The 26850-nt window shown below is 46.9% G+C and overlaps 1 protein-coding gene across 1 annotated transcript; it reads right to left on the bottom strand.

Annotated features, from left to right (window-relative positions):
* Positions 1 to 446: 446 nt before the first annotated feature.
* On the bottom strand, positions 447 to 26694 carry DDB1 (damage specific DNA binding protein 1). Its single transcript, XM_081064338.1, has 27 exons — positions 26304 to 26694; positions 24967 to 25115; positions 23844 to 23960; positions 23279 to 23500; positions 21250 to 21364; positions 20276 to 20373; positions 18791 to 18949; positions 18084 to 18167; positions 17428 to 17544; positions 16492 to 16594; positions 13770 to 13845; positions 13566 to 13674; positions 12230 to 12408; positions 11970 to 12133; positions 11786 to 11893; positions 11428 to 11635; positions 10569 to 10664; positions 10369 to 10480; positions 9295 to 9418; positions 8824 to 8988; positions 7855 to 7949; positions 4132 to 4302; positions 3657 to 3766; positions 3195 to 3364; positions 2911 to 3013; positions 1796 to 1919; positions 447 to 1209 (listed from the first exon to the last, which is right to left on the bottom strand). Exons 1-27 carry the CDS (start codon positions 26362 to 26364, stop codon positions 1126 to 1128), a joined length of 3423 nt encoding a protein of 1140 aa, XP_080920464.1. The 5' UTR covers positions 26365 to 26694; the 3' UTR covers positions 447 to 1125.
* Positions 26695 to 26850: the final 156 nt, after the last annotated feature.

The raw sequence follows: 26850 nt of genomic DNA, 5'->3' as shown, positions 1-26850 counted from the left end.
GGAAATAAAGCCAGAATCCGAAGGGCATGTGACAACAGGAAGCGTGGCAATGCACCGTGAGCTGCGTGTGAGGCCACGGAGCAGCACCTGGGGACTAGCTGGCTGTAAAACTAGGACGACACAGGGAAGGCAGCCCAAGCAGCCCCCAGGCCGGCAGGTGACTGACAGAGGCCACTAGGCGTCACACGGTGCCTCGGCGAAGGCAACCAAAGACCAGGGAATTTCAAAAACCTGATGTCCATCACCCTTGGACCCTACCAAAAACGGTCACACGGCAAAGGAGAGGTACAGACGTCTCACTACTTGACAAGACTTGTTCCAGCAGCAAAGACAAGTGACAGCAGCAGCCGCCATGAAAGAGGGAAATGAGTTTGCAGAAAATTGGGCACAGTATGACCTGGGTGCTGGAGTGCCGGGCGGCGGGAAGAAAAGCAGAAACAAATGGATCTTTCTTCTTAGATTCTACTTTATTTGGTAAAACTCAGAAACTAACCACCAATTCACATCCACCCACCTCCTTCTCTCTGAAGAAGGCAGTTCCCCAGAGACAAAAGGCTGTGGCTTGGCAATCATCCACCATCTCCAGGTTTTATACTCAGGCAGCCCATGGCCTGGCAGTCAGGCCTCCAGACCCAAAGCTCTCAGAGGCAACAGAAGAAAGTAAAAGGAAGCCCTCACTTCAAAGACAATGAACCCTTCCCGCCCCTCTTCCCTTTTACCCACCTCCCCACACCCCCAACCTAAATAAAAAGATAGTAGAAGACAGCGCATGAGTGTGAGAGACACACACAGAGCTTCCTTTCAGCCAAAGAGCTGCAAAATCCCTCCCTGGAAGGAGGACCACGGGCAACACCAATGAAGGCTTGGTGGCCCAAGGTGATGGTTGGAATCATGTGAGACTCGTAAAAATCCAGGGGAAAAAAATTTCACCTTCAGCCCATTCCCAGGTCTCTAGTGAACTGGTTTTAGTTCTAAGAACTCCCCATTTGCACACAGTTGACCGTGGCTTCTGGGGCAGCTGGCTTAGGGAGAGGTCTCCCATGGCCGAGGAGACAGTGGCGGGGGAGGGGAGGCAGGAGGGCAAAGCCTTCGGGGAGGGTCTGGGAAAGGGGACACTGCCCTTGGCTAGTGGATCCGTGTCAGCTCCTCCACAACCTTGATCAGGTCGTCCGCGGTGGCCTCTCGCTTCATCCCGCTGCCATCATCATACTGCAAGGAGAGGGAGAGGATTGTGAGGACCAAGAGGGTTCCCCGCTGGGGAAAGGGATGCGCACAGTGAGGGAGGGCCCTGGATCCACCAGCGCCATGGCAGGGAAGAAGTTCCCGTCAGAAGTCCACAGCTCCCCGTGAGGGTACAGGTCAGCAAGGTCTACTGAGGGCAAAGCTGGCTCAGAGGCTGCCACCTGGCGTACATTTCCCTCTTCCAGGATGCCCTTCAGAGGTACCATCTCCAGTGAGCACTCCTCCAAACTCCAGCACTGAGGCAATTTCTCTTCCCTGCCGGATCCTGAGCCTGCTGCCCTCCTGTGGGACTGCCCCAGATCCCACACATGCCCTTGTTGCTAAAGAACAGGGGTCACATGGGTCAAGTTGCTAGTACAGTGCCAGGCGCCTGGTGGGTACCCACAAGCCTCGAGCCTTGGCGACATCTCCTCGCCCTCAGACTCCACTTTCCCTGGTGGCAGGAGATACTTAAACGGCCCACTGGCCTCTGGGAAGAGAGGAAGGGAGGCAGCGGAGTTGTGACAGGCTCCTGGCATGTAACTGGCCCCGGGCTGAACTCCACACAGCTCACCTGTAGGTTTGCCACAACCTCCTGCATCTTGGGCCGGCTAATATCCAGGAAGCTCTCAATCAAATCCCCGTCGATGAAGCCGGTGGCTGGTTCTGTCTTTCGCTCCGTATGAAAGGATCTCCAAGTGGGCGGGCTGGGTTAAGGAGCGTGCGATTGTTTAGCGACACCCTTACTCTCCCTCATCCCCACCTCTGCACAAGACCACGATCGGAAGCGATCAGCACGAGAACTCGGAACAACAGATGCAACTGAAACTCACATTGCTCTTTGGACGGTTTTGGAATTGAAAGACACAAAAAACGACTTCCCCCTCCAACGGTTCTCAACGGGTGACATTCAAAATAACGTTTCTAAAAGTACAGGTCAGACTTTGTGTGTCCGGCCTGGCGGGGTGTAGGTATTTTGTGCCAGGCGCCCAGTGAAGGGGATGAGCACGCCTGGGAAAAAGCACTCTTCTGAGTCTAGCCAGAATCCTCTCAGTGAGACAGAGGAATGCCCGCTGCTCAGCAAAACCCAACACCGCAGCCTGTCTCCTCCACGCGCGTTAGCGCTGGGCCGTACTGCCTGTAACAGGTGACCACCCTCACACTCACGGCAGGAGCCCCTCTGGAGCGCCCTACACGTCTCCCACAAGAAGCAAGCTTCCACTAGTACTTGAATCCTGGGTGTCTGGGGCGGCTGACCCTTGGACTTCTGGGGTTTTTAGCTTCGTCACTTTCCTCCTCTCCTGTCAGCCTCCCTAGTGAGAGTCTTCAGACACTGCTACCACAACAAGATCTCTGAAAGGACGTTCATGTGTTGTCTAAACTGACTGACGGACATGCAACACCAGGAAGGCCAGAGGCAGACACATTTCAGGAACATAAATGTGTATTTCCAAGATGAACCAGATGAAGCTCGGTGATAAGCACACGGGGCCTCACTGTACTATTCTCTCTACTATTAGGTTTGGATTTTTCTGTAAGTTGAAAAGAAGAAAAAAGCCTGTTCACCCCAGGAACCTAGGTAAGACATTTCTTAAACAGATGGCAGTTTGCAGAAGCAGCTCAGGGGCCCGCAGCTCTGCCTGTGCCAGGACATGGTGCCCAACGAGGGGACCCGTCTGGGAAGGATATAAGGAGTGCTCAATCTTGCCCACACTTTTGATGACTTTATTGAGTCGATTCTGCATATCCAGCAGGAGGTTGTACCAGCTCTCTGACAGTGAGGTCACCAGCCCTGAAGAAGCAAAGGGAGCAATGGCTGCAGAGAGCTCTGGAACCCACAGCAAGCAAGTCCCACTAAGGGCGGCCCAGGAAGGCAGCACGAGGAGGGCCCAGCCTGCTCTCCCTTGTCACCCAGAATGGTGACCTCAAGAAGGGGACTGTGTGGGACCACGCCCAGCAGGGATGACCCTTACCAATCATGCCATTAACGGTGCCAAAGAGCACTGAGCCCTGCGTGGGGGTGGAAGTCTCGCCCAGGTTCTGCATAACCAGGGAGCCGTGGCAGAAGACATTGACGAATTCGCCCAGGTGGAAGAGACCCACCTCCTGAAGGTGTTGTCGCTCCTCATCAGTGGTGGCAGCGCTAAAAGGCAGTGTGACAGACTCACTACCCGAACCTCCTGCCCCCCCCCGGGACCACGCGCTGTGGACACCGTGTGCCGAGCTTCCCTGACGAGCCCACACACCCCACAGCACAGGAGCCGGTCTGAAGAGGCTCATTTTTGTGGTCTCGATTCTCTCATGAAAAAACCCAACCTCTGTGAAGAGGAGCAGCTGAGTCTGAGAGGGGGGACGCAGTGTCCTCATCCACCATGGACCCGGGGTTCCAGCCGCCCCCCCCCGTCCCCCCGTCATTCCCACAGCTGGTCACTCACCTATCCTTCTGACACACAAACAAGTTAAAGGCATTTTCAGCCCCCAGGAAATTGTCATCATCCAAGATTTCCACAGCACTCATCCAGTTGGGGTTAAAGTCTCGAGCGATCTTAAAACAAACAAGGTGCAAATAAGAAAATACAATTAGCAGTTTGCATGGGACAGCAGTGCTGGGGCCTGTCTTCTGTTAGCCAGAAGCCAAGAGTCTGCCCTGAGAAGATCCATCCCTGGGTTGAACCACCACCACTCTGGACAGATTCTCCCCGTCGCTGGCAAACACAGCTGATTTGGTTGCAATTATCCAGAAATGGAGGCTGCTGAGTTCAAGTTGGGGGTCTGTAAAAATACTCAATCGACGCAGAACGTATGCTCCCGGGAAACATTTCTGCCCCCACTGGCCGGACTGTCCCTCACCAGCAGAGAAACACTAGCAGGAGTCAAGGCTGAGCGAGCGGCCTGCGCCACCCCCACTACCTCTTCGAAGTTTCCCTCCATGGGCTTGTAGGCGAGCAGCAGCACGGAGCGCATGAGGTCGCCCACCAGGATGAAGTCACCCTTGGTCTTCAGGTAGAGCGCCATGATGTTGTTGTAGTGATTACACTCGGTGCGAAGCTCCTTCTCTGTCGTCCACTCATAAAGCCGCACCTGGGGAGGGAGGGCATGGCGTTTCTCTGCAGCTGCGCGGCCCGGGTCCTCTCAGCATGACTGCCCCGTGCTCCTTCCCCACCTGCAGCCCCAGCCACCAGGTGCAGTGTGGGCTGTGGAAGGGCCTGAGGCGGTGCTTGCATGAACACCTTTTACTCCAGTAGTAGGTATTCAGGAGCCATGAAAATAGAGCGAGTACATCAAACTAATACTACAAAGTTTTCTTTTATATAAGGGGTCAGTGTAAAGACAAATACTACGTCACTAGTGATGCAAGCAATACTGTGGATATGACAAAAGATGTTTTCTTGTGACCCAAGTTTGGTGACGGACCTACAGAAACATCTCTGGAAAGAGAAGATCCATCTCCAATTTCCTGATCAGAAAGGAACAAGGTCGCCTCCCAACAAACTGCCTTTTCCAAACCCTTCTCAGGCTTGTTCATTCCTGGAACCTTTGATGTGAGCAATGAGCAGAGAAAGTGAATGGGAAAGTCCAACGAAAATGCTGTCACATAACAAAGGACTCTAAAGCACTAGTCCTCCACCACCCCCCAAAAAGTATTTTTCTTCTCCACTGCAATGTTTCTTCAGTTATAACCACATCTCCGAAAGAATGAAGATGCTTTATAATCGGCAGACAGGTGAACAGGCATTTGGTACAGCACAGTTCAAGGGAGACAGACTCAACCCCCGGGGGAAGCCTGCCCTAACAGCCCCTTCAGGGCCAGGGGGCCCGCCCCATGGCCTCTGCACATACAGAGACTCCTGGACAGAATACATTAAGCCATGACTTACCGAGGTGTGTCCGAAGAACCCTAACCTCACTCCACTTCAAGAGTCATTCGTAGTCATTACAATGGCTGCCACAACTCTATTGGCAGGGTCAAGGGTGCTCAGAACAGCCCACCTTTGGGGAAGCCCAGCCGTCTCCAACAGAAGAGTGAAGACGGAGTCAAGAGCTCTCCACATTCCTGGCTACACCACCCCACCGCTCCCTCTCCACATGCTCGGCCTCCCTAGCTGCCATGGAGATGGGCAACACCAAGGTCAGACACCAACAAAAACTCAAGACTCCACTCTCAACTCAACAGGTTCTAGACCTCCACTGTCCACTCATGGCAACAAAACACCTGAAATGTAGCTAGGCCAAATGGAGACGTGCTGTAAGCGTAAAACTTACGCTTTTGAAGTATTCGTATGAACAAAAAGTAAAATAATTTTTATATTGATTACACATTAAAATAATATCTTAAATCTATTAAATAAAATACATTACTAAAATTTCACCTGCTTCTTTTTGCTTTTATTCATGTGGCTACTAGAAAGTTTAAAAATTATTCATGTGACTCCTATGATATTTGTTAGACAGCAATGGATTGGACGTCTCCTAATCTGACCTCACATCTGACCCCTCCCTATCCTGGCAGCAGTTCACTGTACCCTCTGGAACACTGTCACTAGTCACGGGCAACCTGTCCCTTGTTATTCTAACGGAAATGTGGTTCCTTCATAGGGGCCCCAGTGCCCTTGGCTATTTTCTCTCCTGCTGTCCCTCGCACCACAGGACTGCCTGAAGCACGGCCTTCCGCACACCTCTTTGCCTGCCCTTTTACTTTTTATGGCACCTCCCCGCTAAGGTGCCAGCTCTGAAGGTCACACCATCAGACTACTCCCACCACCACCCCCTTCCCATCATTCTTTCCCACACGACATCCTATAATTCTTGGTGGTGTTAATATTCACACAAGGAAGATCCTTCCAATATCCTGATCTCTAACCTTTTCAGAACCCCCCCTTTTCCCCACTTATCTTTTCCATTCCATGGTCACCCCGAAGATCCTGTCATTAAAAATAACTCCAGAATGTCATGTGCTCAGTGTCACCTTTCCTCAGATGCCCAGAGGCCATGACCATAATCCTTCTCCTCCAGGTGCTTAACTCCCTCACCCCTTTCTCCCTTGATCATGCTCAGCTAACAAAACCCAACTTGGCTGAAATTCTAGTCTTCAACTACAGCTGAGAAAAACCGACCAACCAGGATGACTGGTCTCACTTTAAATCCAAGACCACTCCCAGAAAGTGGGCTCTTACACTTCTCAGGAACTGTGCATTTCCCTAGTCCATTACTCCTCAGGTCCTGAAACGAGTTCATCCCTCAACTCTCCTCAAGCCTCTAATACCTCCTCTTTCTTCTCAGCTACTTTACAGATGGATACAACCAAACGAGGATTTCCAACGCTTCCACCATCTGAGGTAACACTATGTACTTGATCCCATACCTCCCTCTTGCCTATTCAAAACGTGGCTCCAGCAATTCTTTAACAGACTGTTCTCATCAGCACAGAAAACAATATTTCCAAACTTAAGAAGTTAAAACTCTCGTCCTGACGTTCCCCTGTAGTTACCCCATTCCTCTCTTCTCCTTTACTACCAAACTCCTCGAAAGGGTTTTCTTATACTAGCTGTTCTCTTCTCCTAGGCCCAGTTGAACGCTCTTCAATCGAGTTTCCTTCCGTCTCTACCACTCAACCAAAAGAGCTCTCTGGTCAAGGTCGCCACCGGCCTCCACGCTGCTAAAACAATGGCCAAGTCTTAAGCCTTACGGTCCCCGACACTAGCAGAACCTGCAGTTCATCGAGTCTGTCCTGATCTCAGGTGATCTCATCCAGACCGTTAGCTTTAAATGCCTCCTAACAACGGCCACATGGACATCTCCAGCCTTCCTCTTGCCTGAATTCCATGCCTCCCTCAACCAGCTACCTACCTGAAATCTTTACTAAGATGACCACTGAAACTTAGCATGTCCAAAACCAAACCTCTAGTATCCTCACTGTGATATATTAAGACAAATATATTTGGCCTCTGCCCCAGTTCCAGACCTAGAGCTCCTAAAACCTTGTAACTTCCTCAGTGATATAGGTAATAGAAAAGTTTTACGCAGAGCTCCTAAATCCCTTGGAATTTCCTGGGTGATAGATAGGAGTGTCTTTTGTTCTAATGAGGCCACTCTTGGTGACTCCTGGATAGCTTCAGGAGTCCAGAAAGGGAGACCAGAAAGACCAAGCAAGGATTAGAAGCTTGAGACTTTCAGCCCCACCCATCCTGGGGAGCGGGAGGGGCTAGAGACTGAGTTAATATTCCATCGTGGCTACATGACGAAGTCTTCGTAAACATCCCTAAACTCTGGGGCTCAAAGAGCTCTCAGTTTGGTGAACACACTCACACACTGGAAGGGTGGCACTTCCCAACCACAAGGTCAGGAGCTCCTGCACTCAGGACCCTTCTGGAGCAGAAGCCATAGCTCTTACCCTTCTCACACTCCCCATAAGCACTTAGGATCTGATCCGCATGGGGGTTTACATAACCAAGTCCGCTATCTGGTGCAACGCGAGCTTCCCCGATTCCCAGCTCCCCCTCCATCCCACTACTTGGTTATCCTTAAAACTGGACACACACGCTGCCCCAGGAAACATAAGGGAGATGTGCTATGTGGACAATGTCTCTGTGTGCTACCTAAGGTATGAAGGATACCGAGTGGTATGGGCCTCACCGTGCTATTGATGCTGGCCAACAGCTTCCCGTTAAATTCCACCATAGAGTACACGGCCCCTTTCACTTCCTTTTCAGCCACAGTCTGTAGTTTTCCTGGGGGGTGGGGGGGGAAGATACTCTTGAGTTTCTTTTACGAGCCTACATTTTTTTTTTAATTTATTGGGGTGACAATTGTTAATGAAATTACATAGATTTCAGGTGTACAATTCTGTATTACATCGTCTATAAATCCCATTGTGCGTTCACTACCCAGAGTCAGTTCTCCTTCCATCACCATATATTTGACAAGCCTACATTTTAATTAATCAAAAGAATCCTCCGGTTTCCCCTCTGGCTCTAACTCCTGCCCCAAAGCCACTCATCTGAAAGCAGGAAAGACAGAGTCAGTGTAGACTAGGCTTAACCACCACCGGAAGTTGGGCCCCAAGGTAATGTGCAGTGATTCCAAACAGTGTCCAAGCCCTTTCTCCACCCTGAAACTCCAGATCTGTCTTCAAGATGGAGACCAATTCCATCTCGGCCATCTGATCTGAGATTTCTGGGCTGACAGCGAGTCTTTAGAACCACACTGGGCAGGGAAGATGAGAAAAGACACAGAAATGAAAAACAGTGCTGAAGCTGGAAAGAGGACCGTGTGGCTGAGCAACCAAGTGAAAAACAAATCCAAGATTCCTGACACTTACTCTGGCCACTAGGTCCTCTTACCCATCATTCACCTCTCCCCTTTTTTCTGCCTTTGAAAGAGTAGAAAAGAAAGGAACATATGCTAGATTATATGTGCCTCTGCTCGCCTACTCCAAAATGCATTCAGACCATCAACAGCTTGAGAGAAAGGAACAGAATACCTTGTGTCACAACAATTAACCGAAGTAGTTCTGTTGCTTAACTGAGGCTCTGAAACGTAAAACCCGTGCTTACTTTCCCAGAATTTCAAATATCTCAAAAGCTGGAGACTGTGCCCACTCACCATCCGAATACTGAAAGACCACAATCCGGCCCTGCTTGGGCTCCGCCTCTTCCGGGTACACCATGGCCGTGCCCACAATGAAGTACGTGTTGGGGTCTTTGCCCAACTTGCAGGAGACCAGGCTGAGGGCATACTCGTTCTGCAGAAACTGGTGGGCATGAAGCACTAGAAGGAGAGTAGAGAGAGGTGACTGGCTGATGACCCCCAGCGCGTGTAATCCTGCACTTACAGGCCACCGCTTGGCTCCAAGCAGAATACACGCCTCCTGCTCCTGTCTCCTCAGACTGTCCCTCACCAGCCTATGTTGACCTGAGGAGGCCCAGCACTCGGGACTCACGGCCAACTCAGAGGTCCCACCCCTCCCAGGATATCTGTCACAGTGGCTATGAAATTATGGAATAGATCAGAACCCAGAACAGCCTAGTTTAGGGAGGATCGAGGTACAAAATGAGAGAAAGAGCTCATGTGCACCTTCGAAGGTGTGCTGGTCAATGATAAGGAGGTTGTGCACCTCCACCTCTTCTCCGAAGGAGGTCTCGTGAGGGGCTGTGCTGCTGGAGAACAGCTTGCTGGAGCTGACGCTGCTGGACAGGGCCTGAGAACAGAAAGAACACTCAAGACCCCTCTCAACAGCAGAACGGGCGCTGGGAACATCAGTGAGGGGATCAGACAGGATCAGGGAACAGAGGCTGAGTCTGAATGAGCAAAACTCGGAAGGTTGGCAGCTCGAGTGGAGCCTGCAGAGCACAGGGCTTCAGAGAGGACATGCAGACCGAGGATAAGGAGCCCAATTCTGTACGGAATCGACACAGCAGCCAGAACACCACAACGTGAGGGTCATTAAAGATCCCTGTAATAGTGATGCCACGTCAATCAAGCCAAACTACGGAGAAACGCAGGATACCTAGCAAAGAGACAGTCTCTAAATCCACAGAAAGAGCAGGGAGCACTTCAGACAAAAGAAAGAAGACCTCCTACTCCAGGTTAGGGGAGAAGTCCTATCACAGATGTTGGGAACAAGAAAGGCAAAGAATCCATGGAACGAGTGATCCGCTTAATATCTCCACTGAGCCTATCATGTGCGGCTCTAGACTGTCCTGTCATTATCATTTGCAGACGAGAAAATTGAACTTTAGACTTGCCGAGGTCACACAGCTAGCAATAAACCTTGTCGCTAATTCTGTCAGGCTCCAAATCCCAGTTACGGTACGCTGTCGCCAGTTACACACACCCTTAAAAAGTACCCAAACTGCTAAGGGAAAAGGAATCATTCGTCCTGCGAGGCTACCGGGCAGCAAAACCAAGGACTGCCTCGCCTATCCCAAATTCTTCTTCACCCTCTAATGAGGGGGCCAAATCCAACTCCTGCCTGTTTTTATAAGTAAAGCTGTGCTCACCTGTTGTCCACGGCTGCTTTTGTAATGGCAGAGCTGAGTAGTGACTGAGACTATATGGCCTGCAAAGCGGAAAATATTTACTACCTGACCCTTTATAGGAAAGTCTGCCCCTGCTCTAATGCCATCTTTCTTTGTCCACTGCCCTCACCTGGGTGCTGGCACTGGGCCTCAAAGCAGTTGTGCCCCCACTTGTGTCCTGAACTTCAATACGGCTGGAGAGGACCCCAAAGCACTGGGACACTTCCTGGTAGCAGATCTTCCTGGAGCACAAGCACAGAACAACAGAGCCTCAGAAAAAAGCCCAGCACCTCACAGAGCACCCGGGCCGCTCCCTCAGCCTGGCCTCACCTGGGAGACTCGTAGAGGGGAACCGTGCGAATGTGCAGCTTCTGGATCTCATCGATGGTGCCGATGGTGAGGGTGCTGTTGTTGGCCAGTGCCAGGCTGGAAAGAAGGGTCTGGGTTTAGACTGAGTAGACCCAAGGAGGCAACTCCACAGAGGAAGAAAAACAAGGCAGAATTACACTAGTAGCTCATTCCAAGGCAGTGGTTCTCAATTCTGACTCGATGCTAAAAACCATCTGGGGAGACTGCAAAATTCTAATGCCTGGTCCCACCCCACGATTTTCTTACTTAATTAGTCTGAGTGGGCCTCGGCTGAGGTTTAACAGCTTTCAATGTAATACTAATGTACAGCGTTAGAATCTACTAGACCAGAGCCTGTCAATCACAACTAGCAAACTATCAGAAGCAGCTGGAGGGCTTGTTAAATCAGATTGCTCCCCACAAAAATTTCCCATTTCTAAGGAGTTCCCGGGTAATGCAGTGGCTGCTGGTGGGGGCCACACGGGAGAACTCCTGCTCTAGGGGAATACATAATGATCTCCCAATTGGAGTTTAAGCATTTGAATTACCTGAGTGGTTTTCTGAAAATACAGATTCTAGGGCCCAACTTCAGATCTACTGAATCAGAATCTGAGATGGAGTCAAAAAAAAAGCTGTCCTTTTAAAAAAGTTTCCCAGCTATTTCAATGGGTGGCCAGATTTGAGACATGTAGATTAGAGACATGTAGCTCTGCTCTACATGTGCCATCTCAGCTTTTTACTGACTGTGACACTGGGAAAAGGCTGGAGCGAAGGGGTTGGAGGAAAACATCGCGATGCCCTCAATCCATGGCTCTTTCAAAGGAAGGAAAAAGAGGCTCACCTGTCCGGATAGCCATCTGAGTTGAGGGGACACATGTAGTTCACCTCCTTGAGGTTGACATTGGAGAAGACCAATTTGTGGTTGCTGCTGTAGATGACAGTGGGGCGGTCGGAGCAAGCAAAGACGTTGGTGGTGGAGAGCGAGCGGAAGGTCCTCAACACCGTAGGCTGGGTGCCCAGAGTCACCTTCTTCCGATCACTCAACAGGCCTGCAGAAGGAACGGCATCGAGGAAAGACGGAAACAGCACAAACCGCTGCATCGTAAGGTTCAAAAGCAGCACCCTGGGACTAAGAACTCTGCAACTCCAATCCTCCATATTTTCCAAAGAGCCCCCCACTCAAAAAATGCTCTTCTCACCTGTCTCAATATTGAGCCCAAAGTAGAAAAGTGCTCCGTCTCCCAAGGCACAAAGGAGGTAGTGGCTACTTTCAAAGGTGGTCATCAGGATGGAACGAGGGATGATCTCTGTGAAAAGGGCACAATCAGTTCTTGTTCCACATTCCAACTCTGATCCCAACCCAGGGCCTTGAAAGATCCGCACCTCCACCCAGCATCTCTTTGTGCAGCAGTTCAAAAGAGGGCAGCTTCAAGATACGGGCCGAGATGTCTGTCCAGAGGCCAATGGCACAAAGAGGGGACTGCCCATTGCTGTCCCCTAAGGGGGTGATGTCCAAGCAGGCCACTTCGTGTTCCATCTCTGTGTGGCTGAACAAAGAGGAATATGGCAGAGGAAGGAAACCAAGCATGAAAGAAGTCCCAGAGAAAATGGGCGGGGAGCAGTGCAGACAGATAAACACACACCTGATCTGTTGGAGCTCCTGAGGATGGATCTGCAGGTAGTAGAGGGCCCTTCCCACGGCGACAACTACCTGGCTGCTGTTGCAGGAGGCCACACTGATGTTCTTGCCCTGGGGCTCCTTCCATTCACTGACTAGAGCTTTGGGTTCTTGAGAGACCAACCTCACGGATGCGGAAGTGATCTAGAAAGAAGAGCAAAGTCTACAAGTACCTGCAGGGATCCGTACAGGAGTGGGAAAGTGCTAACAGCTACCCTAGTGGAGCCCCAAGAATAAGCTACGTAAGTCCTCCTCTGCCATGTATATTTTTTCCCCAAATCCTGTAATGATTAATTACGTCATGTTTAGCTGAAGCCCTGAAGGCGGGCTTAGAGGAGCTTACAGCTTGCATACCTACAGCCAGAAAAAAAAAAAAAAAGCCTGCTTCATTAGGCTTTTGGTTAAGGCTTGGGTAACTCAAGCCACATCCCGTGGAAAGGAATCAGTGGGGTAAGAACCTGCAACCACCAATCTAGCGGTTTTTCTCCACCCAAAAATGAGACCGCTAAAACTTCCAACTTCTTTACTGTGCAAATCATTAAAATGATTTCAGATTCTTTAGTAAAGGCAACAAAACTGTATTGAAATGTCTTATAAATTTATTTCATCACTGAAATAAAACAAAAAGCAGGTTGATGACACTGTTCTGTATCGATTCATCTTACCAATTAAAATTGAGTTTATATTTAAGGAGGAACGCCCTCTAGTAACAGATATATGAGCTGTGCCAGTCTTCAGGCCACTTAGTTAGGAAATTATGAGAAAACAATGTGTCAGTATTAGCCCCTCCCACACTCGGTCCACAAAGTGACAGAACCTTCTTGCCTCTAGTTTTTACCAAATCCACCACTGCCTGTTGGCTACAAGAAAGACCAAGTGGATAAAAAAAATGGAGACAGTTCAATAATCCTCAGGCACTCAAACGCTGTACCTACCACTGGCAAACACTGACTCTGGCCAGGGTGGAGAACAGCCCAAAGGGGAGGAGGGTGTACAAAAACCAAAGAGCATCAGGGTCAGGCGAACGATAAAAAGATTGCTGAGGGGTGGGAGTTGCTCAGAAACCAGACTCTCGTGGCTAACAAGTGCCAAAAGGCTATCTGACCGCCATATCGCAGATAGATTTAATATGTTATCTCGGAGTAGTGGATTATCATTTAAATAATTTTAATTTTCTTTCTGGCCCTTTAACATTACTTTTAGAGCCATAAAAATGGACCGTTCTAAAATCCAGTGGTGCTTTGTACTGCACTCTAGGTCAAATTCACATACACGGGGCCTGCCTGCTTCTCAGTCGTTACCTGGATAAGTTGCTGATGAGCCACGTTGCCACAGAAAAAAGTCTGCTGATCATCCACGAAACCCATCAGTTCAGTTTCTTCCACCTCTTCTCCATTTAACATGAGAACTCTGTAGCAGAAAAGAAGGCCTGGGTCAGCCAGACCAGCTTCCCCACCTTGCAACCTTCACACGAGAACCTGAAGCTAGCACCAGACTCATCTTACCTTGTCTGGCCCACAAAAGAGAGCACCAAAGTGTCATCAGTCTCCCGGTTAGGATCAGACCGCAGTGGCCACAGGCCTGGAACAAAGATCAAGAATTAAGCTGCATAGTACAGACCAACACATCTAAGGAAGGGCCAGCCTACCCCACAGGAAGAGCAGGCAATTTGGAGTCAGTCCTCAGCTGAATAATACACTCTACTCTGTTCTTCCCTGGATATAAGACTGAAGAAGCTAGGTATGCTAAAAACTGTTTGAGCCTGATATTTTAAGGTTTTCCATTGGATTTCAGAGGGGATAATACATTTCCATGACTCAAAGTCAAACGCAAAAGTGTCGCTTCTCTACCTCTCCCTCCAACCTATCCCTCAAATTAATTACCAAGAATAGTTTCTAGTTTGTCCTTCCATTTTTTAATTTAATCCAATTTATTTTAATTGAAGGTAACAGGCCAACCCCGTATTACCAGCACTACAAACATAAAGTAGCCTATCACATCCTGTTCTGCACCCTGTTTTTTCACTCACTACATGCCTGAGCCCTCAGCAGAACAGAGCAGTCCCGTTTTGGACATCTGCACAGTATTTAATTTTATGGACACGCCAGTTCATTAGTAACACACATTGCCACAACAAATAACCTTATATTCATGTCATGAAGGTCTAGGGTGCAGAAGCCTAGAATTGGAGTGGCCAGGTAAATCACTAAATGCAGCTGCAGTTTAATAGGTATTGTCAATGAGCATGCTGATTTCCCCAGAGCCTCACCAACACAATGTGTTGTCAAACTTTCGGATTTTGGTCATGTGGTAAAGAATGATATTACTATTTTGTTTTGCATTTCTCTTAATACAAGTGAGGCCTGTTACCTGTCTACTCATGTCCTTTGCCAATTTGGGGACAAGATATTTGGTGATCTTTCCAGAAATTTTTTTTATAAATTAGGGAGATTAGGCTTTTGTCTAAAAGTTAAACATGTTTTTATCCAGTTTGCCATTTCTTCTAACTTAATTTAGTGTTATTTTTACCACGCAGAAGTGTTTTATTTATTAGTCTTTTTGGTTTCTGTATTGTGAGTCAGTTTAAAAAACCTTCCCCACTCCAAAATTAGAAAAGAGTTTACCAGCTTTGTGTTTTAGCTTTTGTTTGGCTTCATTTTTTACTTTAAGTCTTTGATTCATTTAGGTTCTAGCAAGGTATGCATTGTGCAGTATGGGTCCAACCATATCCTTTCCCAAATGACTGTTTATTCTAACATCATTTATTAAAAACAATCATCTTTATCTCACTGAATTGAAATACCACCATTATATACTAAACTCCCACATAAAGCTGTGTCTACTTCTGGACTTCTGAGTCTGCCTATTCGTGCACCAAAACCACATTTTTAGTTTTGCTGGCTTTTCTTGTTTTTTCCTTCTTCCATTTGGACTTTGAGACTTGTTTAGGTCAAGAAAAAAAGCCCTACTGGTGTTTTTATTGAGAAACATTAAATGTAAAAAATTAAAGAGAAAACAGCTTTATAATGTTGAGTTGTAAGACCTTAGTATGTCTTTTTCGTTTGATCAATCTATACTTTTAATCCTTCAAGAATGTTTTAAAGATTTCCTTGTATAGATTTTGCATAGTTGTTAAATTTATTCGTTGGTATTTTATCTTCTTTCTTTTTTCTTAAACTTTTATTTAAGTGTGTTTTTTTTTCCAGGACCCATCAGCTCCAAGTCAAGTAGTTGTTTCACTCTAGTTGTGGAGGGCGCAGCTCACACTGGCCCATGTGGGGATCGAACCGGCAACCTTGTTAAGAGCACCGCGCTCTAACCAACTGAGCTAACCAGCCGCTCCAGTATTTTATCTTTTCATTGCTGTTGTAAATTGCCTCTTTTCTCCTACTGTACCTTCTAATTGTTTTTACATGAAAGTTATTGACGTCAGTACATTAATTTTATATCCTGCTACCTTAATGAATTCTTGTCTATAGTTCTTCAGCTGACTCTCTTGGGTTTTGTAGTTCTATGATCTCTTCCTTTCTAATCATTAACCTCTATTTCTTTTCTGTTCTCATCCTTTTATTTTTTCATATTCTGAATTACTTTATTTTAGATGTGCCTCCTACATACAATTTTGAATTGGTTTTGCTTTATGGTTCAATCTGATCATCTTTTTCTTATAATCAGCGAGTTTAGCCCATTTGCATTACTGATACGGTACCAGACATCTGATGTATCAGATAGATACTCATACAGACGTTTGATATCAGTCCTGTCATATTCTACCTTATGTTTACTGTTTCTGTACTGTAAAACTCTTATACTATATAGTCTTTCTTTGATCCTTTTGATTGTCATAGTTCTCCTGGAATTTAGGAAGATTTGTGTTTTTGTTCTAGAAGTTACCTTTATACTTAGACCTTTATATGATATCCTCAGTTCTTACTTTCTTTAGGGATTCTATCAGTTCCCTACAAACAACATTACATTTAACTTGTAATCCTTTCCGCCCCCCTTCCTCCACTCCAATACCCAATTTTAGTTAATAGTATTCTTTAAGTCAACTTTTGTAGTTTTAAGTATGTTTAAGCTTCTATCACTTGTCATCACGACTTTCTTTACTCTTCATTTGACCTGCTTTCCTCTAGCTCCCACCCAAGTGCCTTCATGACATGTAACAAAGCCAAAGGCCAAGGTCACTCAAGTAAGACCTAGGTCCCACGTCCACCAAAAGACTACCTTTGATGCCTGGTAAGTCAATGCTGGCATGCTCGTGGATTCCAATTCCATTCCGGATGATCCGCAAGGAACCTTCCTTGAAAGCCCCAGAGCAAGTGACCAGCTGCAAGGAGAGAAAAGGTTTCTAAATAACCTCCTCCAGAGCCTGGGGCCATCATACTGATGCCCAGAAAGTCAACTAGCTATACCTAGGTCCAAGGACCCTTATTGTGGAGCTGAGTTTGAGGATGCACTTTGCAGAGGATGATATCAAAGACTCTCAGGGTTATCAAGCAGACAGGATGTCCTAGTCCAAGAAGCAAAAAGCTCCTAGCAAGCTTGCTCCCACCCTGGGAACCTAGTTTACCAGAAAGATCATAAGATCTGGAGTCAGACACACCTGCCATTTAATAATTCTGTGATCTCGGACAAGCTAATCTTCATCAGCCTTAAAGTTAGTCCTCACTTCTGAAATGGTCAAGAATCCCTATCTAACAGGGTGCTCGTGTGATTATAGATAATGTACTAGGTTGGTGCAAAAGTAACCGCGGTTTTTGCAATTATTTTTAACCTTTTAAACCGCAATTACTTTTGCACCAACCTAATATATAAAGTGCCCGGCAGACCAAGATAGGCAGTCAATAAATGGTAATTATCCTTCTATCACTGGGATTAGTGCGAAGCTCTTAAAAGTTATTATTAGTGGGGGTCAAATATTTGGTGATGGAAGGAGAACTAACTCTGGGTGGTGAACACACAATGTGAAATATAGACGATGTATTACAGAATTGTATACCTGAAACCTATGTAATTTTACTAACAATCGTCACCCGAATAAACTTTAATTAAAAAAGAAAGTTATCATCAGTGCGTACGCCCCATTCAAGAATGGCAAACCTAGGAGGACACAGTTTGAGTGGGCACATCCCCTCTCCATTTCCAGGATGAGCCCCTTACCTGTCCCTGCCCCTGCCTCTCCAGGTCCACCACACACATGTCCACGATGGGTCCTAAATTGGTAAAGGTTTCCATGGCCACTACATAGGAGCCTTGTTCATTGCTGTCGACATTGAGCTGAGAAGAAAAATAATGTTAGTCCTATAATGCTCCTAACAGACCCACCCCTAAAGAGATGATCCTCATCCAAAAGAAACTCTCAGTCCTACTACATCTGCCCTTCTTGTGCTCTACTGCAGGCTCCTACAGGGGACTGTTGCCTAAGGAACCTGGTTGTCTTACAGTGACCCACTAAGCAGCCAGAGGTTTCTAATGAAGCAGTTTGGAAATGTAAAATGTTTACATGCATTTTTCTGCAGAGAAGGTCAAAAATTTTCAATTCCTGAGGGAATCCAGTACATTAGACTATGAGCTTTGGAGACAGGAGCTGTGTCTTGTTCATCATTGCCCACGGCACACAACACCCAGCCTGGCACGTTTGCTGGATGATAAAGAGCTACTTGGGGTAGGATGTTAAATCAACCAAGTAGAAAGCTGGATAGTAGGGATACAGGTGAGCTGAAGAACTTCTGAGAGGCACTAAACACAGGCGAAACCTGGCAAAGCAGCAGCGAAGACAGTGAAAAGAAGCTAGAAAGAAGAAAATGTCTTCTCACCTTCACAAGCTGAGAGTCACCAAGGCGAGACCCAACAAATACAACGCCATTATCGAGGTATGTCAAGCACTCAGCAATGGAGGTCTAGGAGAAAGTCAACACCACGAAAGTCATCAAAATGGTCTCCACGGGGGATTCGGACACCGTCCTACCCACCTCTCAGACCTCTGCTGAGAAAAATGCACACCCGCAGCCATGATTCCCAAAACAATTCTCCATTTCAAATCCCAGGTCACACTAAGCAAATGTTCCTAAATCTCTGAAGTTTGTGACTCTCCACTTATCACATCCCTATAAGTCAGAAAACTCCCTAGAGTCAGAAAACTCCGTAATTTATCTTGTAGGTGCCTGCTCCAAATGATCATGTTAATCCTAAGAACTTCAATCCCCTTGAAATAATCAGAAATCTCCACAATTCGCTGCATAATTCTTAAACTTTTTTGGGACTCTCCTCCCAGAATTGAATATCAGCATTACGTTTGTCTTTCATTCTAGCTTGTATCCTTTGTTTCTCTTTCTTTTTATGCTTGAGGTAGTGCCTGGCTTCCTATGAGGTTCTCCAACATCTAACTCGTTCAAAAACCAACCTCCACTGCAGGAGTGACTGTTTGTTGCTGGGTTATCTATTTCGCAGTCGCGGTGTGGGACCACACATCTCAGGTCACTAGGTCCCTAGGAGAACGCAGCAGAGCAGGAACAAGCCGTACCTCTCCGAGGAGTTCCACACGGAGATCCTTGAGAGTGACGGTGCCGTCCATCTGTTCCTCCTTCTCCAAAAGCAGCATGAAGAGCCGTCCTTCCATGTCTCCCAGCAGATAACGGGAACCATTGGGGTCCACGCGATTGTGACACACAATGGTGCTTTGCTGCCAAGAGGGAAGACACAGTCGTTTAGAGATGAGAGCAAACCACTCCCTTTACCAAACCGAACCATTTCAAGCAAGGAATCCACTCAGGTAACATCACATGTATGATTAAAAATGACATTTTTATTTCAAAGATAATTTTGAGGCGCTCAATATACCTTGAATGTTTATTCACATATTATTCTACTGGAAAATAGAAATAGATATAGAACAGGAAGCAGCTAAGTATTCACTGGAATATAAATGCACAAAGTTTGTCATTTATCCGCACTACCACTAATTACCCACTACCACTAACGTTATCATGGATTTTATTATTTATTCTTAAGGCTTAATTTTTATGACTTGAAATTTTAAGGTCTGAAATCTTTGTGACTAATTTTTTTAAAGTCTATATAATTTACCACTATATTACTTTACGACTTGAGCCTTGAAACCATTCAATAGAATTTGCAAAATTTTTCTTCTTAAAGTTGCCCTAGTCAATGGAAAGGGTAAACTTTGTTTGTGTGTGTGTGTGTGTGTGTGTGTGTGTGTGTGTGTGTGTGTGTATGCCATTTTTATTATGACTAGAATCACTTACTGGACAGACTTGCACTGCACATTTTTTTATTTTCATGCATCTCCTCACCCGTCCTCCCCTTTGGCAACCATGAACTTGTTCCATGTATCTATAGGCCTGTTTCTGCTTTGTTTATTCATTTTATTTTTTTAGATTCCACATGTAAGTAGAACCATACAGTATATCTTTGGCTTATTTCACTTAACATAATCCTCTCTAGGATTATGTTGTCATAAGTGGCAAGATTTCACTTTTTATTGCTGAATAATATTCCATTGTATGTGTGTGTATATAGAATGTATACACACACGCACGCCTCTTCTTTATCCATTCATCTATCGATGGACACTAGGTTGCTGCCACATCTTCGCTATTGTAAATAATGCTGCATTGAACACAGGCGTGCATATAACTTTTCGAATTAGTGTTTTTGTTTTCTTCAGATAAATATACAGAAGTGATACGTCTTGCTGGGTCATATGGCAGCTCTATTAATTTTCTGAGGAATCTCCATACCATTTTCCATAATGGCTGCACCAAAGGGTAAACCTATTTTGATTATTATTTCTCTCTTAGCGCACAAGCAAGCTCTGTGTAAGCAAAACCAGGCCAATCTATGTATTCCCAATGACCAATACAGTATATTATATACTTAGTGAAGAGTACAACAGAAATCTGTGAATCTCCTTTTGACAAATGGGGAGAAAGGAACAGGGTAAGAACAAGGGATAAAAGGAAGAAAAAAGTAAAAGAAAGCCACTCACCTTGATGATAGGTGGTGCAATGGCCAGGTATTTGTCACCATTGTGATAGGTGATTGATTCCTGCCCAATGATGATGGCCCCTCCAAAAGGCTCCGGGACTGCAGGAAAAAGGACATTAGAATGGTCAGGAAAAAGGACATGAGAATGGTCTGCACCTTGGACCTGCCACACCCTGACACAGCAAGGGCACTGATCCAGTTATCTGAGGCAAACTTTAACGTGAGATTCCTATCTTAGAAACTTTAGGCTGGCAATATCTACTCCTGGTAGTTTTACTGTTTCCGAGCTCCTAGGGTACAGTCTTCTTGCTGTTCTTCCACAGGCATTCTTCTCATTTTCTCTCCTAAACTTCAGCTAAAAGCTTTTCCTTTCTTCCTTGTTCCTTAGCTTAATTTCCCCCATTATCACGGCCACCATTTAGAACAGTTAATTTGCACTCAAGAGTTTTAAAATTTCTCTACAAAAGTGGGACACACAACATAGTGCTTGGGCCAGAGAGTAGATAAGGTACAAACAGGCCTGGAATGCAGCCCAGGTTTGTCAGGGAGGCACAGGCACGGGCAAGCCCCTCGGGCCCTGTTTCTTCATCTATGAAATAAAGGAGTCAGATGAGATAAACTCTACTGGTCCTTCTTAGTTTCTTAAATGTTATGCCCAATAATAAAATAATGACGCCAACTTCCATATGCCACTGTGCAAATCAATCTTAGTGTTTTATACTAACCTCTCCACCCCAGTAAGGAAAGCTATACTTTTGCGGGGGAGGGGAGGAGTAAAAAAACAAGACAATCCCAAAGACAGAAACGGAAAAAGCCAAGGAAAGCACATTTAGGGAGAGGAGACGGGGTGTGCTGAACAACACATATGCTCAATAGCACTAGAGCACTGAGACGCAGGGGCAGAGAAGGTGAGGAAGGGCAGGAAACCGGCCCAGACCTGGGTCGGAGGCAAATTTCCTAAGACACCCAACCAACCTGCGATCACCATGGAAGCTTCAGCTTCTACATTTTCCTGTTTCCAAGGGCCCTTATTGAACTCCTTCTCTCGGAGAGACACCTCATAAGTTTTTACGTGCCGCCCCTGAGGGTCCTAGGTGGGGAAAGGTGAAATGATTAGCCCTTAGGAAAGGTGAACCTTGGACTGGAGAGGGGCCCTGAAGGGGCCAGGCCACCACTACCCAGTATCTGACAATGCTGTCATGTCAGCCTTCCCATCCTTATCCATCAGCAGGCTAACAGCCACCAGCTGAGCCTGTGACTGGGTAGATTGTCACTCAGGCCTATTGTTTCCAACAAGACAACCAACCACTGACAGGTTTAAGAATTATAAAAATGAATGTGTTACTACCCTAACCACTGTAAGATACAATGTAAATGTCTACACATACAAAGAATATAGTTTATATTCCTTGGCCTCAAGGAACTTACAAAATAGCAAAAGAGAAAACAACAAACACATTGAGAAGCTAAGTATATCTAAATTTTAAAATTATTGTTTGATACAATTCTTAAAAGCATCCTGATGGGGTGACTGCACAGAGAGGACACATATTGCTCCCCCTAAAGTTAGCCAAAACCTCTAGTCCTGCCATTGTCAACAACCTCTTCCCTGCTTTTTTCTGAATCATGACTCACTTCACCCTGGAGCTGTCAGTCACCTTTAGGAGCTAAAGGGTCAGGAAAAAGCTACATTCAGCCGGTGGAGGATGGTGGCCTCAACAAAAGCCAGACCAGAGTATAAGTTATGAAAGGAATTCAACATGTGTTTCAGGGCAGGGACCACACCTTAATCACTGTTACATTTCCAGAAACACTTAGCATAACTACCTTTTACACGGTAAATATTTGTCAAATTGAATTTTTAGCAAAAAAACAAAAAACAAAAACAAGAGTAAAGTAACTTTCAGTTGAGGAAAAGGTTTTTTCCATCAATGACTAGAGTAAGACTCAACTTCACAAAAGTTCTAGCTGGGGTTTGGATTTGAGCCTCTTGTGACACATACACAGAAATGAAAGATCGTGCACACTGGCAGCCCTAAGGCGAGGAACAGAGTCAGAATAACCAACATCAATGTCTTAATGACCTGGTATTTACAAAACTGAAGGGAGAGAAATTCTGTTTTTATCTCAGCTCTGATAGCGCACTGTAAAAAGAGATCAAACAAAATCTCCGAAATACTTTCAATCTTATTCATCCGAAATCCAACCAGCCTCAGAACTGTAACACTCATGGTGACACTACAAAGAAATATCCAAATATACATCAGTATTTCCAGAACTTAACACAGCTATCAAACTGTTTTCATGCCTGCACACAGCACATGGACTTGGACTATGTTTCCTTCTGTCATTTATTCAACAACAAGCTAGGGAAATGACCTCATGCTGTGTGGCCCTTTGTTCAAAGGCTCAGATTTTACCAAGATACAGGCATGTTAGTCTAGTGCTCTGCATTCTGCACCCCCCTTAACAGATCTGGCCCAGAGAACAGCTGCCTACAATCAGCTCTGCTCAAGTTTTAGGCACAGACTAAAATAGAAGTCAAGAGCCAGCAAGTCACCAGAAAGTGAGTGCTGCATAAAATGCCAACCTCTTCTTAGAAGACATATATAAAGCATCACCAAGACATTTTTCTCTTTGCTTGTAAAGGCAATTTCCAGATCATTTCTCTACAGCTAAGATTTAATAATCCCCTAGCATGTCAGTAAGAGACAAAGAATAAACTGGGTCACCCTATAAAATCTCCAAGGCCCACAACCAGACTGTAATCTCAGGATTAAAACCTGTTACAAGACCCACAGAGCTTCCTGCCTTCACAATAAGTACTACTGCACTCAAGACGCAACCAAAATCTGACCCACATTAATCACATCGTTCAAAATCTTTCAAAACACATTAAACACTTCTGCCTACCCTACTATGAAATCCAGGCATTTCAATTAGCAAAAATGAACTCCTACTACGCCAAACCACACAGCTTCTCCCTGTCCTCCCGCTGTAGTACCTGGTAGACAAAACATATAGTAGGTGCTTGGCAACCATATAGGAACTTGACGTCAATGACATGCAACTCCTCCAGGCGGATGTTAAAGGCCTTGAGCTCTTTATTGTCCCGGTCGAGTGGAATAACCTTGAAAAGGCCATCATAGAGTCGCAGGCCAATCATCCGGCACTCGGGGTCAATGATGCCAATAATGCCTGTTTCCGAGGGGCGGCCGATTCGGTCCTGAGAAGTAAAACGGGAGTTAGGGGAGAACCTCAACACCCAGAGTAACAGAGGACACAGGGCACCACTTTCCCAGGAAAGTGGCATCTGCTTGACATGTCAGGGAGCCCAAATGTCAGTGTATTCCTCTTTGCAAAATACTGAACTGCAATAAATTATTTACCCTGTCCCTTGGACTCTGAGTAAACTACAGAAGTCTTCTCCATAAAAGCTCAAAACCCTTAAGTGATTTCCCCTTGTTTCTCTGGTCATACAAAGAACTGCCCCCGCACTTCAAATGTCTTCATCAAATCACGACAGCCCTACCCGGAAAACTCGCATCAGCCTGAAGCAGCCACCTCACCTGGACGTTGCCATGGGCTCGCGTGATGATGTCAATGCTTTCGCCACTCTGCTTGTACTCCAGGATGCAGGCATTGTATTTAGCTGTCAGGATAAACAGGAGGTCCTTGCTCTCCCCCTGAAACCAACATTATGCTATCAAAACAGGTTCTTTTTTAAAACAGGAATACCTGTCCAGCCTTTAAGATTCATTCTTGAAGCATGCCAAGTTCCTTAACAACTTTTTTTTCCTCTCTGAAGAAAAAATCCACGGTGAGCATACAACACACGTAAGTGCACACACACTCTAAGGGTTATGTACAAAAGGCCAGAACTGAAGCTGGTAAACATCTAGTCCTCATTTTCATGATTCTCCATTGCTCTTCTCTATATACAATGTCGTCATCTATTTCCAAATCAAGCTAACCTCAATCATTCCATTCAAATTCTAAAAGATGAATGTAATGAATCCTCTAATCCTCTCCAAGTATTTGAAAAGGGAAAAAATGTGAATAACAACGGGAGCTGAAATGGATCCACAAAGTCTTACTACTAACACAGAACCCCAAAATGTATATTGTTCAAAAGGTTATCATTAAAATTTTGAATCCATTGCTTTCTAGTCAGATTCAGTTCAGATATAAAGAAGAAACGTGATGGCTAGTTGAATGGAAACATTTGAATTACAATAATGATGATAACAATGTGAGTATAAATGTTAACAGTGAATGCTTGTGCTAGGCCCTGTGTTATTAAATCATTTACTCTTCACACTAATCCAACGGATTGGATACTGTTATCCCCGTTTTGCAGACAGGGAAATAGGCTCTGAAAGGTTAAGTGACACCCAAAGTTAGAATTAATAAGGAATGAAGCCAGGACTGCCCTACTGTAGAGCCAATGCTCTGAATCACCATGACGACCCACAGTATGGTGACCCACATTTCAAACTGCTTTAATTTCCCCTTCTAAAGAAGTCAACTTGATCAACTTTTCCCTAGTCAATGTCTCCCGCTTCTAAGAATATAAAGTCCGCCATTCAAAAACTGTAGTTTCTCTCCTAAGCTTCATTCCTTCCATCTTAATCAATGATGTAAAACAACGTAAAAGAGTCTTTGTCGCTGGTCCCAACCTAGATCACTTACCTTGGGCCTGAAAAGCTCCATGACAGCGATCTTCCCATACATGCCCACTTCTTTCACGGGCCGAAGCCCCTCCGCGGTGACCACATAGATCTCTAATCTCGTGTTTTTGGCAATCAGCAGGTTCAAGTCTTCAGCTGAAGTAAAGTGTCCTGAAAGAACAGATCCTCTAACTTTTGACGCCATAGAAGTATGTAAATAACCCTCCCACTTCTACCTAATACCTCCAGAATTCTCATTGAATTCATGTATTTCTGCGGCTCCCTCCACTCACTCCCTTCTCAGCAAGCCAGCACCTCAGAGTCTCATTTCATACGTGCACAAAAGCTACTTCTCCAATCAGACTAAGAAAACGGGACTGGGCCTAAGACCAACGTAAAGTCCTTCAACTGACGACGACTGTGAAACCTTTCAGATGGCTCTGTGCCCTCCAATTTTTTCCTACTGCAGTGGCAGATGTTTCCTAATTAAGGGAACGCTAAAGAAAGCGTTCACCTCTATTCAGTCCTAATCTAAAATTTCAGAAAATCATTGCCAAACAGAGCCGGTCAAATGAAGAAAATTCTGAGGGCTTCGCATGGAAACCTTGTTTTGTCCAACATCTCTTGCCCTCCCCGTCGTCTACCACTAGTCTGGGTCCACATTCTTCCACCACCTCCAACTCTCCAAACGCTTGTGTTGGAATCACACTTAGAATTACGTCCACACACAAGTCTGAGGTTTTCCTATTTTGCTGAAAACATTGTCCGAAATGACTATTTCCGGATTCGGGACATCTACGTGCCAGGCAATCCAAGGCAAACGCAGCACTGGGCCGGGGCGTCCGTATCGTCTCTGCCTGCAGCTCCCTCGTGTAAACAACAGCCCCAGGCAAAGCGGACGCTCCTGCTGCGGGGGAGTGCGGGCCCTCCTCGCGTCCCTCCACCTCCCGCGCCCCCCACGCTCTCCCACGAGAAAAATTCGAACCCGTAAGTCGCCGTCCCCGGCGCCCCATCCCCTGACCACACCAGGTCAACCTCGGGGCCCAAGCAACACCGCACCACCGACTCCCACTTCGCTCTCGGTCCCATCGGGCCCGTCCTTGTCCTCGAAGGAAAGTGACCTCCCGAGGCACCAAAGGGGACTCGCGAACGCAGCTTTTTCAGCCCCTCCTCCCCCCAAAAGGCGCGTGCGGAGACATCTCCTTTGAAGTCGTGGACCGCGCAGGTTCCTCGGCCGCCAGCGCCTTGCATACCCCGGGCCCGCTCCCGCCCGGCCGCTGCGGGCCCCGCGGGCCGCCCTAGGCCTCGGATCCCCCCGGCGCCCTCCTTCCCCGGGGTCTCCGGCCCTGGCAGCCGCACCGGTCACGCAGCCGTTCACGGCGGTGGGCTTCTGCGCCGTTACCACGTAGTTGTACGACATGTCGAGGGCCTACGGCGGCCCGTCGGGACTCGACCGCAACGACAGAGAGACGGACACCAGCGAAGAGACAGGGGCCCCGACCCTCGCGGCGAACTCCACTGCCGCTGCCTCCGCCCCGCAGACACGTTGCAGCCCAGAGCGGCCGAGACGCGGGGCATCACGGGACGGCCTCACCTGGCCTCTTGGAGGACTCACGGCTCCCGAGGCAGCCAACCAGGGGAGGCCCCGCCTCCCAGGCCCAGCCCCGTCGCTCACAGCGCAGCCCCGAGTACCCGGATGAGGGCGCCTGTTGAGGATCCGTGTAGCACGGCGGCTGCTGCGGAGGTGCCTGATGCGGGCGTGAGCGGCTGGGGAAGTTGCGCTGACGCCTCCCCGAGCCTAGGGGCTGACCCACTGACCTCAACCCCTGTCCGCGCCCCTTGCCCGGTCCTCCCACTTCCATTGCTCCAGAGCCCTCCGGCCTTTTCATTCTTTTGGGACCGGAGG

This window comes from Rhinolophus hipposideros (assembly GCF_964194185.1).
Source record: "Rhinolophus hipposideros genome assembly, chromosome: 10".
Lineage (NCBI taxonomy): Eukaryota > Metazoa > Chordata > Mammalia > Chiroptera > Rhinolophidae > Rhinolophus > Rhinolophus hipposideros.
This window is presented reverse-complemented; position numbering and strand designations above follow the sequence as displayed.